The sequence below is a fragment of the Pteropus alecto genome, unplaced genomic scaffold (genome assembly GCF_000325575.1).
Source record: "Pteropus alecto unplaced genomic scaffold, ASM32557v1 scaffold396, whole genome shotgun sequence".
In the NCBI taxonomy this organism is placed as follows: Eukaryota; Metazoa; Chordata; class Mammalia; order Chiroptera; family Pteropodidae; genus Pteropus; species Pteropus alecto.
The window spans coordinates 100,069-117,307 of NW_006438082.1; the positions used below are offsets into that span (position 1 = coordinate 100,069).

General features: G+C 49.6%; 1 protein-coding gene across 1 annotated transcript in view; it reads right to left on the reverse strand.

Annotated features, from left to right (window-relative positions):
* Nucleotides 1-17,239, reverse strand: part of HAUS7 (HAUS augmin like complex subunit 7) — a 24,038-nt gene that overhangs the window by 578 nt on the left and 6,221 nt on the right. Inside the window, exons 4-10 of the mRNA XM_015592061.2 lie at nt 15,877-15,957; nt 7,686-7,777; nt 7,123-7,278; nt 6,926-7,028; nt 6,190-6,414; nt 4,915-5,029; nt 1-12 (exon numbers count right to left, since the gene is read on the reverse strand). Of these exons, the coding sequence (XP_015447547.1) occupies nt 1-12; nt 4,915-5,029; nt 6,190-6,414; nt 6,926-7,028; nt 7,123-7,278; nt 7,686-7,777; nt 15,877-15,957 (784 nt within the window). The remainder of the gene's footprint in view (nt 13-4,914; nt 5,030-6,189; nt 6,415-6,925; nt 7,029-7,122; nt 7,279-7,685; nt 7,778-15,876; nt 15,958-17,239) is intronic.

Sequence of the window (17,239 nt, forward strand, 5' to 3'; positions counted from 1 at the left end):
CCATTTTTGTGGCTGCAGAGCAAAAAAAAAAAAAAAAATGCAAACCACAAAGTGAGTCTAGTGCCTCTCCTCAACCCCTCAACCCTCAAGGGGCTTGCAGCCTGGGGACCCGACTCCCACCATGACCCAAAAACTGGTGACCCAGGGGCTGCTGAGGGGGCCAGGAGCTAGAGAGCACCATGTGCTAGAAAGCACGGAAGGCTGGGCACAGACGGAAGACCCCTGCCCACCCCCCAGAGAGCAGGGGGATGCATAGGGGAGGTTATTGTGCTTTAATCCTATATAAATCGAGTGACATGAGCCTTAGTTGTGACCTGCTGCTTGGCTTTAAGCAATGGGGGACGCTGCCATGACATGCATGTGCCTGTCAAGGTACTAACTTCAGACGATGACCATTGAGCATGGAGTTTAGCTCACTCCCCTCCCCCATACTAGGGACAGAGCGGGTTTTCCTGGTGGTGGTGCCTCAACTTAAACAGACACCTAGTCTTTCCTCCATGAGCTTGCTTCCCGGCCTCCCGGCCCATCCTCTCCCCTTCCACAAGCGACATAGTTCGTTGGCATCTGGCCCCACCCTTCCCGAGGGTGACTCTGAAGCTCAGGAATCATGGGGTGTGCATCAGGGTGACGAGCCTCAGCGCAGTGCTGGAGCAGACAGACTCCTAGCCAGAGCTGGACCAAGCTGAGCCTACCCCAGACCGGCCCTGACAAACCTCCCCACTTGTCATCGATGCTCCCGCTGGGGTCTGGTCCACACAGTTCCTGCTGTGATCACACTTCTCCACAGATGAGGTTTTCCTAAGTCCCCTTGGGTATCATCTGCCTTTCCGGAATCCTCAGGTTTTCCCAACCTCCAGCCCACTCCGCTCCGGCTGCTCAATCAGCTCACATCTCCCTCTGTCCCAGGCTCAAGTCCCTACCCGGCCCTCTCTTGGCTCAGAGCTTGGCTGGGTCTCGGATCCTAGGCCGGAAGCCCCTGGCCCTCTGAATGCACAAAGCATCAGCTTCCGGAGGGTACACGCTTTCCTTCCACAAGCTAGGGCCCCGGCCATGCGCCCTGCTACTTAGACGTCAGGGGGCCTGGCTGGGGTCCGTCTTTTGGGTTCTACCTGCTCTGGGCTTGGAATATGGAGACTCACCCCCTCGGCTCTGCACGCCCGTCACTTTACAGGTAACCTCCACCTTCCATTCTCCTTCCTCTCTTTCTCTGTTAGCCTCCCGAATCAGGCCTCTGCGTCGATCATCTTTGTCACCATTTTATCTGTCTCTTCTCTTTCTATGCTTACAGATTTGTTGCCTCATTTTCTTTTCTACTCTTTCCATTGATTTCTCAATACTTTGGCAAGCATTTTTAACTTCTAAGAGTATTTGCTTGATTTCCTCTGCGTGGGTTTTCACTTGGACATGATATAGTAAGTCGTCACTTAATGTTGTTGATAGGTTCTGCGACTCTAAATGAAGCGGTGTGTAACGAAACTGATTTTACCACAGGCTAATTGATAAAACGAGCCTTAAGGTCCTACGGCACCTCATCGGCTTTATAATGAAAGGACATTACTAGGAGATCTGCTGTACTGGGTATCTGAATTTTCTGTTGGAAAGTTCTCTTCTCTGAATGAGCCATTAGCCCTGCTTTTCCAGATTTTTCTTCGGTCTGCCATGGTGCTGACCCCTCTGTGCTCTGGTGGAGTCACCCATTCCGTGGAGGGTCTCCCCCACACCCCCACGGGCACTCTATGGGCACCTCTGTCATGCCATGGACCCTCGGAGGCCAGAAAGAGGTGGGCTTCACCTGGACTGTTACCAGCCACACCAGGAACCGAGGTTTGCCACTCATTTCGATCATTTTCTTCATAAAAAAGCAGGCTACGGTCTCACTGGGAGCACTGATGTATAGATACCCGCTCCGCTTGCGCCCTCTGCTTTCGGCCTACTCGCCCCTGCGCCTTCCCCAGAGCTGCGCTGCTTCCGCCAAGCGGAGAGGCTCCTGCACTGTTCCTCCAGGCTGTGGCCTTCCCCACCCCTTGCATCCATCAAATCGCTCCCATCTCCTTTCTGGCTTCCAGAAACCTGTTACCATCACTGCCTTGGTGCATCGCTCCCAGCGGCTGCTTTGTTTTCAAAAGATATCGTTATTTTCGTGGCACTGGGGTCTCTGGAGGACTGGGAAGCAAATGGGGCTTCAGGTCTATGCAGTTGGCATTGTGACTGGTGAATAATGATGGGACAAGCAATTAATATAGCCTGGCTGCTGGCACCCAGATAGGTGGCCCAGCTTCTTCTACCAGGACGGGAAATAGCACAGACACACAGAACTTCCACAGAGGGGGAGGGGCCTGAAAGGGTTGCAGAGACCAAAGCCCTCGATTTGTCAGGTGAGAACGGGGGAAATGCAGACGGTTCCGACTGGCACGGACCATTTCTCTGGCATGTCTACAGCCCAAGAACTCATTTCGAACACGATCTGGAAGCTGCGCTGACATAACCGAGCCCTCCAAGCGGAAGGCGGCGCCACCCAACGAAGCACGGAGGGGAACGTGGAGCTGGTTCACACGGCTTAGATGGAAAGGGTGCCTATCTAAAAGGTAAAACTTGCCACCCGTCCCGTGACCATCGGTGAGATGGCGTGCAGTGCCGAACGCTGGCCATCGTTATTATATTAATGATGGTGTAGATCGTAAGCATTTTATGAACAGCAATTATATAGACTGGGGGCGAGAGTCATAGTGACAGCGGTGATTAGGATAAACGTTATGATAAATTTGAAAATGGAAGATCCTGGTGCAGTTCGGTCAGTTCAGTACCTGGTATACATGTGACAAGTGTGTGCGCCAAGGCCAAGAGCGGCGAGGGGGCCAGCTGCCCGAGGAGAGGGATGCCTAGAGAGTTCATGCAAAGATGGCCCTCCAAAGGGAGGGCTCAGAAGCTATGCGACTTACAGCCACGCCCTGGGGGACGCTGGGAGGAAACGTTTACGGGTAAATGCTTTAGTGTCTGCTGCCTGAGGCAGGGGATAAGAGCTGAGGCAAATGACAAACTAAGCAGAAAGCGCGAGAGGAGAGACTGGGGAATGAGATGCCCAGGGAGTCTCGAGGGCCACGTGCATGCCCCAGCTGTGCAGATGCCCCGGGGAGACCTGAGAGGGCCCTGAGCGATCACCTCTGACTGATCCGAGGCTGAGAGCCAGCAGGAAGGGAAGGAGAAGGAAGAATCGTCAACTGTCTGACCGAGTGATCATGAAAAACATGAAGGTAAACATCCAAGAAACTCAAAAGACTCCAAGCGGGAGAAACTCAAAGCAATCCACGCCAAGACAGAGTCTAATCGAACTGCCAAAAGCCACAGACCAAGAGAATCTGGAGAACGAGAACAGAAAAGGGACTGGGCATGGAAGGAAGGAGCTTCCATAAGAGCAACAAAGACAATTATCACCGAGTCGGGACAGCCGTTAGCTGTAGGCAGGAAGACGCACGCGGGGCTTTCTAGGCTCCTGGCATGTGCTATTCCTTAGTAGCGCAAGTATTTGCTTTAAAATCATTCGAACTGGAATAAATGGGGTTTGCTGTAGCATGAGGAAAATTCCAACTATTTCACGTTTCTATCCCTATGAGTTGAGACCCCTCCCTAATGGCTGTATTTCTTATCAAAGGAAAAAAGTTTCCTCAATGTGTATTTCCATAACAAAATAAATAAATAAACTTACTCAGAAAAGAAGTTTAACCGAAATGAAATTCGGCGACATTTTTGCCCCCATCCAACAGCAGAAGTGTCGGAAGGATTAAATCCAGTACAGACGAGGATACAGAAAAATGGAGACCGCCTGGCCTCACTCACCACCGCGACCTTAGGAACCTCATCGTAAGGACATAATCTAAAACGTGAATGCGCTTTATGTCCAAACATGTTCCCTGCGTCCTTTCTTTGAGCTTGACAATGGTGGGACTGTCTAAGTAATATGTGTCATTGGGGAATGAATATCTGAAGAGTACAGAGCAGTCTAAGGAAACAGAAATCAAAGTAAACCGCCTGATTCCGACGCGGAAAAAAGCAATGTCCACGTTGGGGCCCATTTCCCGCGAGGGGTCCTTCTACATTGTTTTCCTTCAGAAAGGTGAGGCCATACTTTTTATTTTCTTTTCTTCCTTTTATTTCCTTTTTACCGTGCATTTTCCCTTCGACATTCTAGAATATGCATTTCCTCATGTCGCCATCACCAACGAATGCTATCCCACCACATGCATATTCCATTATCTACCTGAGTGTCACCCGAGGATAAAGTTTTGCCTTGTTTCCCTCTTACATTATTATACATCCTGCGACGGCATTATGAATAATATTAAAAATGTAAAAATGACCTACAGCTTCGAGTAATAGAAAATGGTAAGCAAATCGTAGCAAATGGCTGAATGGAATAGTGTTTGACCATTAAAAATGCTACTTCAAGAATATGGGGAAACGCTTATAGTGAGGTCCAAGGGAAAGAACGAAATATAAAAGTGTCCACGTCTTGTGATCACACTGAACTTATACAAAGAAATAAAAAAATAACAAAAGGAAAAAGAATGGAGGGAAATAGACCAAAATATTAACACCGACCATTTCTGGACCACCAGGTTATGGATTGTTTTTATTTTACCTCTGCACATCTTTGGGTTATCCCAAATTCCTATAATTAATGTTCTGATTTTATAATCTGTCAAAAGTATTTTTTCAAGGGAAGGAAAACTTTATGCATTAGAGAAAGAAGAGAAGTAAGGGGCCGGTCCCCAAATGCTGCCATTTGGGAGCTTGTGCTTGAGTACAGAAGGAGCCCAGGCATGAGTTAGGTGCTAAGCTGAGGCATACTGGGACAGCCCTGTCCCCGACTACCAAGCGGGCAGCCAGGCACAGCCACCGCAAGTGGTGACCACATACCTAGACTCATCACAGAGTGGTTGTTGCCCCAGCAGATCTTCTCGCTCTGCTGCTGCTTCACCATCTCCACAGCTTTCACTGAGCTGTCAGTGATCTCCGCCACCGCTTTCAGCATCTGGGACGGAGGGAGGGAGGCATGCGGGCGTTACGTGCTGGTGGTCTGACCTATAGGAGGCATCTCCTGCTTCCCACCCAGGTTCACACTGAGCGTGTGCTCCTTCCTAGGTCCTCGGCATGTGGCATTCGCCTCCAAGGACAGCCCTGGGTGATGGCAGGACTCCTAGCTGCCTGGAGAGTCACCAGAGTTCTCCAACCTAACCTCCTTCCTCCTGGCCCAGCGGGGATGCCACACTATCGTGTGCCCCATCCCTCGCTGGTAGCCAAGCAAAACCAGTGGCACAGTGGGAAAATGTCCCATGGTAGGGAATCGATGTCCCGGAATAAAAGGGCCTTTCTGATGGGAGAGGACTGGACCCTAACTCGCCCAGTTGGCGGAGTCGCAAAGGACCGTCTAACCAGAGGCTTGGAAGTCCAGGAGCCTTTCTGTTAAAAAACCAAGACAAACACTGTGGAGGCTCTGAGCCAGTGAAAGTGTTCCACGCATGGCAGCTGTGCTCGCAATCACGACCGAAGCCCGCGCGCGGTTAGGTCGGCTCTGGGGGTCTGAAATGTGGAACGACAAAATAAGTGAATATTCACGTAGTCGGCTCAGCAGCGTGCGACCACTTGTTCCTGTCTGTGTGAGCTGGGTCAAGGGTGCGCACAAGCGAGCATCTGTGTGGCATAGTTCTTGGTCATACACAGAAATGAAGAGGCTGTGATACATCTGGGCATATCTTGAAGGCAACGTGAGACCAATAGAGGGACAGAAGCTAGAACGAAATATTCCACGGCCGTGGTGATCAGGCTTTTGAAGAAGTTGGAATGAGAGCAACGATGCCCACGATAACGAGTTCAGGGAAAGGGTGCCACAGAGTCCACTAGGGACCAGTGCAGAAACCTCTCCGGGCTCAGGGTCTTGGCTTAGTTAACACCTCCTGCATTGCGGTGGGGCCCTTGGGGGACCATCCATTACTGTGAGCCCTCGCTCCCACCGCGGCACCAAGAAAAGCTGCTGCCCCAACCCACCCAAGGTCCTAGGCTGAGGGCCGGAGCCTGGAGCCCAGCTGTGCCACCTGCTTACAAGGAGCCCAGGCCAAACCCCTCCCTGTCCCCGTCCCAGCCCACGGGTCCCACGCTGGGGGGTGCAGTGGGAGAGGAGAGGGTGATTCTTACTTGATTGCACGAAGTCAGAGTCTGGTACACAGCCTGGATGATGGGGCCGCACGGGTGCAGGTAGGGGTTTGGGCGTTTGCAGCACTCACCCAGCTCGTCGTCGTAGACTTGCAGGAAAGCCATGACGAGCTGGTGGAAGTCAGAGACGACCAGGCGCAGCTTCTGGTCCAGAGTGCTGATGTGGGCCCTACTTATAGTGGACCCTGGCTTGTGCTGCACAAAGTGCTGCAAAGCCAGAGAGAGAGGATCCCTTGAAGCTGCCCTGCTTGCCCCTGGGGCACCAGGTCCCTTCCCCGCATCGGGGAGGGGGGGGAGGGGGCAGGGCCTTCTGGCCACTCCAGTCTTCCGCACACCAGGAGAACTAAGACCAGAGGCAGAAAAGGGCAACTTCGTTTCGAGCCTCAGCCCTGCCACTGCCACCTGTGTGGGTGTCAGTCTCCTCTTCAGGAAAATAAGGCCAGGCCAAGAGCTACTGGGAGGGCCACAAGCAAGACTGCGTGTGAACGCCTGGAGCTCGAGGCCTGGCATGGGGCTCGCCTCAGGCCAATCCTTTCCATGCTTTAGGAAGCTTCACTACTCCTGCCCAGAGCTCGTCGGCCTCTCCCCTTCACGTGGGCTGAGCGCCCACCACTTTCTAGCACCCATCAGGGCCTGCGCACGTGCCACCTCGCTTCAGCCTCACAACACGGTCATTGCAAAGACGGGCCGCCTGCGGCCCTGGCACCAGCACCCTTACCTCAGTCCGCAGTGCCTGCACCTTGGCCGCGCTCTCCTGTAGCTGCCTGGCCAGCTCCGCCACCTTCTCCTCCTCCTCTGCCAACTCTGCAGAGGACTTCGTCCTACAGGGAGAGAAGAGGGGACACTTCCAGCTCTGTGCTGTCGCTGGCCATACCTGAGTCTGTCCCAGACCACAGATCTACGCAGGGTCAGTACCTCTGCCAGTCACTGCTCTGCTTGTCAAAGGACTCCCAGTCCATGGACCATAAGTCACTCTCGGGGCTCAGGAGCACTTGCAGGTGGGAACTGGAGAAGAAGTCCCCCAGTAGTGCCTCGTTCTTCTCCTTGGTGTCCTTGAAGTGCTCCTCCACACTGCAAAGGCAGCCCAGAGCCACGGTTACCAGCTGGAGCATGACATCCGGGGACTGTGCTGGCAGTCTTGCTGAGGTCCCATGTGGGAGCCCCAAGAGGCCAAATAAGAGCCAGCAGAGAGGCTGAGACAAGGGATCTCCTCTAGTCCTTGCCTGCTTTGGTGGCTGGAACTGAGCCCCATGCCTCTGGGATCCCCCGCCCTCTGCAGGCCCAACTCTTCACCCTGACAGCTGGGTACCTGGGCCAGTGCCCAGCTGCGGTCGCCGGAGCGGGTAGTGAAACCTCAGCTAGAGATGTGCCTGGTGGCGGGCCCGGGTGCCCAGTAGGCTCCTGGGCCCGCCAGCTCCAGACAGAGGACCGAGGGTACCTTCCAGCTGTTGTGTGGAGGGCCCGTCCTGAGCCGTTACCTGGAGCAGGTGGCGTAGCTGATGGTCAGGCTCCCGACTACATCCAGCAACTGGTCCATGAAGTGTAGCTGCTTCTGGGCACAGGCCCGACCCTGAGCAAGGAAGGCCACATGCACTCACTGGCCAGGTGTGCTGCATGCCCCAACCCCACACCCTACCCGGCTTGGGCCAGTGGAAAGAAAGGGCCTAAGCCACCAGTTCCCTGGCCCCCGCCTGGCAGCGTCTTGAACTGGCTCGGGCACCTTGGCCTCAGGATCTTCTGCCTTTGAGCACTCCCTGTTCAAGGCTGGCCCCAGATGGCAATGATATCTGGGACCACACTCTGGAGGTGGCAAGTGCTGTACACACATGTGGGAGTGTGTGCTCATCACATGTCCGACAGCACGGCTTCTTGGGTAGGCGGGCAGACAGCAAGGCCTACTGCACGCAGGACACAGCCCACAGGGACCTGATGGCAGCCCATTCCTCAGGAACACCTCCTGGAGGCCACCCTTCCCAGCCAGGAAGGACTAAAGCTACTGGCGTAGTAAGAGAGGGCCGTGGACCTCACTCCTGACAGGGAAAACGAAAACTCGTCTCCACTGGGTGGCAAGCAGCCGGCCTTACAGCCAGGGTCCTCAAGCAGCAGCTGACTTTTTCCCCTGTCCTGAAGGGGGCTGGGCTTCCAGCAGGCAGCTACCCAGCCAGGAGCTCAGGCTTCATTCAGAAGTACCAGGCCTTTCTCCTTCCAGAAAGGAGAAGAGGCTCACAGCTGATCCACAGGACCCACTTATAACCTGAGAGCCTGGACTGCTGCAGAGAGCCCTGTGGGAGCAGGGCTGCCAGAAACAAAGCTGGGCCTGCCGCCCATTTAAGCCCCTCATTGCCCCACCCCGACACACCCATTATTCCGAGGGATGCACCAGAGTGGTCCACCCAGCCAGCATCACTGGTGACTTACTATAAAGCCCTCCAAGAACCATTTGCACTTAAAGTGGGTGTGGAAGGCACAAGCTGAAGTGAAAGGGCTGAGAGGCTCAGGCCAGGTGGCCCTGGGTTGAGAGCTGGACCTGGGGACAAGGGCACGCTCTGCTATAATGCTTGCTGCCTGGCTCTCTGTCCACAGGTGCTGGGCTTCATGGCTGCAGCTGCCTGGCACTCCCCACAGGCTGGCTCCCAGCTGTGTGGCCACATCAACGGGATTGGCGCCTCTGGAAGCTTGTAGCATCCCCATGCCCTCGGCAGGCCACTCAGGCCTCATCGCTACCTCCTGTTGACTTATCCTCCCAATCTGCCCACATGACACTGAGCACAAGTGACACACGTGAAGGGCAGCCTAGGAGTAGGAGGTGGGGGTGTAGGACAATGTCTAGACAGGGGACAGCTCAGGCAGAAACATGAGAGCAACTGTCACTCAGGACTTCACAAAACCTTGACCAGTGGCCAGGGCTGGGACACCCTGCCTGCCATCCCCTCCTCAGCACCGACCCAGTTCTCACAGTCCCTCCCGATGTCCAGGAAGGAGTAGGTGCCCATGCTCAGGGCTCTGCCAACCTGGGGTGGGGCTGGGACTGCGGCCCTGACCGTGAGCTCCCTGTGAGCACCCCGGGCCACAGGCCTGGACCACGGAGGGCCCCTGTGGGTTATCAGTGCCCAGCCCCTCTAAGATCCACAGTCCCCAGGCTGGACTGCAGCCACCTCGCTGAAGTCCATCCATGGCCTCTAATGTCCCGGGAGCAGCGCCAGGTAGAGGCCTCATCACGTCTGTCTCCTGTCTGCTCCCCAGTAAAGGGCTGGACCCAACAAGGATACCCAGAAAGGTCTGCACATTGAATCCACGAAACCCCAGGCCGCCCCATGCTCCAGGCCTCATCCCAATCCCTCCTCCATCAGCAAACCTCGTGAGCTTAGCCTAATCCAGCTGCTTCCTCCACCACTGCCACGGCCACCCAGGCCAGCACTCGAGGTCCCAGTCACAGCTCCAGCCTGTCAACCGGTCTCCTGGAGGCCACCTCTGCTCCACCCAGCCACCTCCTTCAAATGACGGCCACCCACCCAGAACATGGAGAAGAAAGCCCTAAGGCCTCCCCAGGCCTACCAAGTCCCATGTGGCCTGCGCCCTAGCTCTGCTGCGGCCAAAACGGCCTGCTGGCTGTTTCTGGAACAGGCCAAGAACGTGCTACCTCGGGGCTGCTCGCTCACTGGTTTTGAGCCCGGAGCACTCCTCTCGCAGATATGATCTTTTCTTTCAGCTACGCTGCTGTTTTTTATTGAAGTACAATGCACGCACCACGAATTCATCCTTTCTAAGTGCACGGTCCAGTGGTTGTCGGGCTAGTCACAGAGCTGTGCAGTCATCACCATGATGTAAGTCCAGATCGTTTCTATCACCCCCCCAGAGAAACCGCATCCTCGCTGGCAGTCACTTCCCATCCCCCCTACCCCAGCCCCTGGAACCCATGGGTCCCCTTTCTGTCCCTATGGATTTGCCTCTTCTGGGTATTTCACATGAATGGACTCACATACTATGTGAGCTGCTCTCATTCAGCAGAACATTCTCAACGTTCGTCCACATTATAGCACGTATTGGTAGTGTGTTCATTATTGCTAGTTTCTCCATTCACCGGTTAATGAAAATTGGGGTTCTTTCTATTTTTTTGGCTACCCTGAATAATACTTCCTGCTCATGTGCAAGTTTCTGTGTGGCTGTAAGTTTTCAGTTCTCCTGGGTCTACAGCTAGGAGTGGGTCACGTGGTAACCCTGGGTTTACCCTTTTGTGGAACTGCCGGTCTGTTTTCCACAGCGCCCCGCACCACTTCACACCCTCTCCGGCAGTGTATGAGGGGTCCAGCTTCGTCCCATCCTCGCCAATGTTCACGATTTTCCTTTTTTTTATTCTAGCCCTCCTTGTGGCTGTGAAGTGGGTCCCATCGTGGCTTTGATGCGCATTTCCCTGATGACTAGTGCTGGGGAGCATGTTTTCATGTGCTCATTGTTATCTGTGTGTCTTCTTTGGAGTTGTCTTTTTACTATGGAGCTATCGGGGTTCTTTATAGATTCTGGATACTAGACCCTTATCAGATATGTGATTGATAGCTATTCTAATTCTATGGATTCTCTTCACTTTCTTGATGGTGTCTTTTGAAGCACCGAAGTGTTTCATTTTAATAAAGTGTAATTGATCTATTTTTTCTTTTGTTGCTTGTGTTTTTGGTATCAAAATGATATTTTTAAAATATTGTTACTCAAACAGGACAGACAAACAGAGACTCAAGGACATGGACAATAGACTAGTGGTTACCAGAGGGTTGTGGGGAGAGGGGAGGTAGATGGGGTAAAAAGGGTCACATATGTGGTGACAGAAAGAAATCTAACTATGGCCGATGAACACACAATGAAATATATATATATGCACCTTACTGCTGAATTGTACACCTGAAACTTACTGGATATCATTAACCAATGTCAGCATAATAAAAATAAATAAATAATAAAAAATAAAAATATTGTTACAAACACATGGATTTAAATATACGTAAAGGACCTCAGTCTACTGTAGTCACTGTCCTTACAACGTGTGCGTCATCCCCACAATGTCCCCTTTGGCCAGTGAGGGCTTCAATTGCTAACTGTCCCCCGAGTCCTTCAGACACGATTGTAAGTCTTATTCTCTGGTATGACAAGGTGTCCCTGGCTCAACTGGTACATTTCCTGCCCCACGCTTATATTACAACTGGATGTCATTGTTCTTGGCCTTTTCAGGAGACAAAACAAGGAAATGCATGCATATACACACACAAACACACAGTTTTTAAGTTAAAATACATTAGGATCTCACACTGATGTCCCCAATTCACATTCTAGACTACAGGGTTTGACTAAACCTAATTATCTTATACCCGTTTCTCCTTTATCCCACGCCCTGATTCCCAACACTCACTAATGCCAACATAAATTATTCTTTTGCTTTTATTTTTCATTCCATAAAATGGAATGAAGTATTGATCCAGGCTCCAGCATAGATGACCCTTGAAAATAATGTGCTAAGAAGCCAGTCGCAAAAGGCCACATATCATATGACTCCATTTATACGAAATAGAGATAGCAGAGTAGTGGGTATCAGGGCCTGTGGGTAATGGAGAGAGGCTGCTTAATGGACATGAATATCCTCTTAGGGCAGTGAAAATGTTCTAGAACTAGACAGAGGTGATGGTTGCACAACATTAAGAATGTACTAAATGCTACTGAATTGTCCGTTTTAAAAATGGCTTAAAAATTGGACACAGAGTTTCAGTTTGGGAAGATAAAAAGAGTTCTAGGGATGGAAGGTGGGGATGGCTGCATGACACTGAATGCTTAAATGGTACTGACTATAACCTTAAAGCGGTTTCAGATGGTTAATTTTCTGTTATTTGTATTTTATCGCAATAAAAATACATTTTTAAAAAGAGTAGAGCCCCTTCGGGGCCCACTGGGAAATTTTTAAAATGGTTAAAATTATAAATTTTATGCTATGTATATTTTACCACAATAAATATATATATTTTTAATGTTTAATAAAAACTAAGGGAAAGGTTACAGTTCTGGGTAAGATAGAGGGAACATATGCCATCGCTTCTCCCATGGCACGCCCGCCTCTCAGAATGGGACAGGATGCATGTGGCAGATATCTGCAGCCTTGGAAAGGTAAACGCCAGCACGAGTGTTGGGGAGGCATAAAAGCCACTTAGACTGGTGGTAAATTACTGTGTTCTTTCCTCCAGTCTCCCTGGGCCTGCACTCAGCCCAGCCCAAACCTAGAAGGGAACATAGTGGTACCGAGAGGTCCAGGAAAAGGAACTCTGAAAACTCAGAGAGCATGGGAGAAATCCCAGCCTTTTCTCTCTCTCTTTCTTCTCTGTTCTCTCATACCCCAGACTCCAGGCAATATTGTGGTGGGGGTGGCAGCAACAAAAGTGGCTGGCAACAGAAAACTACAGGAACCAACACTCCCAGGGCAGGGGATCTCCCATTTCGCCAGGTTAAGCGCCTGCTAAAACACGAATATCGACACTCTCCATAAAATTTAGCAAGTCCCCAGAGTCAAAACAACAGTTAAAATGTCCAGGATGCAATCCACAGCTACTTGGCACATGAAGAAGAGAACCACGAACATCTCAACTTGCATGAGAAAAGACGATCGACAGACTTTAATGGCAAATGACACAGATGCTGGAATAATCTGACAGATTTAAAGTGGTCATTATAAAAATGCTGAATAGGTAACTATGAATACTCTTGAAACAAAAGTTAAAATAGAAACGTCAGCATAGAAACAGAAAATCGTTTTTAAAAACACATGGAAATTATAGAACCGGAAAATAGAAAAACTAAAATGAAAAACTCACTGATGGACTCGATAGCAAATTGGAGGGGACAGAGGAAAGAGTCAGCAAACTTGAAAACATTAACAGAAACTATCCAGTATGAGCACCAGAGAGAAAACAGATATAAATTCCCAAGTTTGGCAAAAGACAGATTTGTGAAGCTAAGCAAATCCAAACAGGACAAATCCAAAGAAATCTTCCCACAAACACATAATCAAATTGCTGAAAACTAATCACAAAGAAAAAATTTTTAGGTAGCAGGAGAAAAACAATGTATGACCCACAGGGGAAAATGTTTCAAATTATTACAGATTTCTATTCAGAACCCGTGGAAAAAGAAAAACTGTCAACCCCAAATTCTATATCCAGTGAAAATATCCATCAAGAATGAAGGGCAACCAGACATAAATAAATAAACCTAAGAGAATATGGACCCGATAGACCATTTCTAAAAGAATTGCTGAAGGCAGATCTTTAGACAGTAGTGAAATGATACCAGAAGGAAACTTGTAACATCACAAATGAAGGAAGAATGGAAAAACAAAATCCCATGATCATCTCAGTAGATGCCGAGAAAACACTTGCAAAATTCAATACCCTTTCACGATAAAAACTTTACAATATAGGAATAGAAGGAAACATCCTTAACCCGATAAAGGACATCTATAAAAAACCCACAGCTAACATCATACTCAATGGTGACGATCAGATGCTTTTCTCCCGAAAATCAGGAACAAAATAAGGATGTCCACTTTTGCCACTTTTATTCAACACTATACTGGAGGTGCTAGCCAGAGCAATTAGGCAAGAAAAATAAATAAAAAGCATCCAAAATGGAGAGGCAGATGTAAAACTATCTCTATTTGCAAATGACATGACTTTATATGTAACGATACTAAGTAATCCACTAAAAAACCATTAGAACTAATAAGCAAGTTTAGCAAGGTGGCAGGATACAAAAGCTGTAAGCAAAAATCTATTGTATTTCCACAAAGTAGCAATAAACAATACAAAAATGAAATTAAGAAAGCAATTGTATCAATAATAGCATCGTAAAGAATAAAATACTTAAGAATAAATTTTAAAAAGAAGTATGACTTGTATACTGAAAGCTATGAAACATTTTTGAAAGAAATTAAATAAAACCTAAATAAGTAGGAAGACAGTCCACGTTCATGAAGAGAAAGACTTAATATAGTTGATGTCAATACACCCTAAAGTGACCTACAGATTCGATGCAATCTCCTTCAAAATTCCAGTTAGCATTTTTTTTTTGCAGAAATGGACAAGCTTATTCTAAAATTCATGTGGAAATTCAAACCACCTAATAGTCAAAACAATTTTTAAAAGGAGTAAAGTTGGAAGATTACAACTTACGACAAAGCTATAGTGTGATCAAGACAGTGTGGTACTGGCATAAGGACACATATAGATTAATAGACTAGAATGGAGAATCTAGAAAGGAACCCTTATATTTACAGTTAATTGATTTTCAACAAGGATGCCAAGACAATTCAATGAGGAAAAAATGGTCTTTTCAATAAATGATACTGGGACAACTGGACAGCCACACACAAAAGAATGAAGTTGGACACATACCTTACACCACACATAAAACAAACTCAGAATGGATCAAGACCCAAATATAAGAGCTAAAACTATAAAACTCTTAGAAGGAAATATATGTGTCAATCATCACGACTTTAGATTTAGCAATGGATTCTTAAATATGACACCAAAAGCGCAAGTAACAAAAGAAAAAGTAAATAAACTGGACTTCATCAAAACTAAAAACTTTTGTGTCCCGAAAGACACATCGAGAAAGTGAAAAGACAATCCACAGAATGGGAGAAAATACTTATAAATAAAATATCTATTGTGATTTGTATCCAGAATAAAGAATTCTTACAACTCAACAATAAAAAGACAAATAATCCAGTTAAAAACTGGGCAAAAGAAGAATAAAGACATTTCTCTGAAAACGATACACAAATGGCCAATAAGCACATGAAAAAATGCTCAACATCATTAGTCATCAGGGAAATGCACAATGAGATAGCCTTTCACACCTACCGGTATAGCTGGAATCAAAAAGATGGACAATAACAAGTGTTGGTGAGGATGTGAAGAAACTAGAACCCTCACACACGGCTGGTAGGAATGTAAAATGGTGCAGGCACTTTGGAAAGTAGTTTGGCAGTTCCTCAAAAAGTTAAACATAGAGTTACTACATGACCCAGCAATTCTACTCCTAGCTATATACCCAAGAGAACTGAAAACGTGTCTTCAGTCAAAAACATATACAGGAACATTCATAGCAACCTTATTTGTAACAGTCAAAATGTGGAAATAATTACTCCAAGAATTTTTTAAATGTTAAGGGTAGGGGGCAGGGTTTCTTTGAATGATTTGGGGGTGAGTAATGGGAGAAGTGTAGATTGGGGCTACCTCTGCAGAGAAGCCTGCAGCGGGCAGCACATGGGGAAAGTACATGGGCTCAGGGGCCTGGGTTTGAGACCAGGCTCTGTCACTGGGTGACCTTGACTGAGGTGTTTGTCACCTCCCTTGTGAAATGGGGCTAAGACAAGTACTATTGCCAACAGTGGGTGTGACAATTACTGGCATGTAAAGTACTTACCACAGTGCCAGTGTGTATGAAGTCATCGATCGAGGACGGGATGCACTCTCTGTCCCTTTGGTCATCCACCTCGGCCTCCTCAGCCACCCTCCCCCTCGGCCCTGGGGATGGCTGGAGTCTACTCAAGGGTATCCTATGGGTTCTTGCCCTGGGAGGCTAGGGAGCAGGAACTAGGGATGCATGGGGACAGAGATGGCCCCCTCTCACCTTCAGGAGCTCCTGGTCATCCAGCCCACACAACATCAGCTCATGGCCTAGTTTCACCATCTCTGTCGGAATACAAGGATCCTGTTACTGCAGACACCCACCCAAACAGGAGAGGATGCCGTGCACCCAGGGGGTGCACAAACATGCAGGATCCCCAGCGCTTCGCCGGGGAGGGTTTTCCTGCTCCAGTGTCGGCAGGCCCAGCACCCACAAGGCTGGGCCGGGCCTGAAAGACCCGGGTGGACAAGAAAGCAGGTGCCAGGACAGCCTCGTGCTGTGTGACCTGCATCAGGTCACTGCCCCTCTCTGGGTGTCAGTTTCCTCGCCTAAAAATAAGAGATCGCATCCGATGCTCTTCCATATAGGAAACTGTGGCTTCTAGCAGAAGCCAGCCAGCTGCCTGAGGAAACGACAGAAGTCAGGGAACCTTCCAAACATGCTGGTGCTGCCCTTTCAGAGACCTCGCCAGGCCAGAGCAAAAGGAACCATCGCTCACATTTGTCAATTTCCTACAAGCCTCTCATGTCGTCTCCTTTTCTCTTGCCAGAAACTGTAGAAAGTGGGTCTTAGCTCCATTTTACAGACTGGGAAACTGAGTCCGGGGTGCTCTGGGCATTTTCTAAAGAATCATCTGGTATACAGAGAAAGGCCAGGAGATCAGAAAGCCTGGGACCGATGCCAGGGTAACCTCACAGGCAAGGTCCATCTGCTACTCCCATGTGCCTCAGTGGCAGAACAGGCATAACTCTGGCAACTGATTTGGAAGCAAGAAGCAAGCGAATACGAAAGCATTAGTGATCTTGGAACATCATACAAAGGCCAGTTATACCCCAAGCACACCCGCTCCTCCCACAGCCCTTAACCCCAAACCCTCGTGTCCTCCCCAGCCGAGATCCAAGCCTCAGGGAGTCTGGCCGACTCTCCCTTCACTATAAATCCAGGATCTGGGCAGTATCGCCCTTCCACTGCCCCCCATCTCTAGCCTGGATCACTGTAAGAGTCCCCCAGTGGTCTCCTTGCCTCTACCCGGGCCTCCTATTCTCAGCCCAGCAGCCCGAGGGACTCTGTGAAACCCAATGCCAGGCCACAGCCTTCCTCTGAGCAAAAGCCGACGTGCTTCCGTGGCCCACGAGGCCCGACCCGATTTGCCCCATCGCCCTTCTGACCTCACCCCACCATTCTCCCCTTGCTCCCCGCTCCACACCCGCCACCCTGGCCTCCTAACTGTTCCTCAAAGCTGCCAGGCACACAAAAGCCTTGAACACTCGTGCCCTGAGCGCTATTCTTCCTGGTATCTGCCTGGCTCGCTTCCTCCCTTCTGGCAAGTCTCTATCTAAAAGGGAGGCCTTCCCCACACATGTCG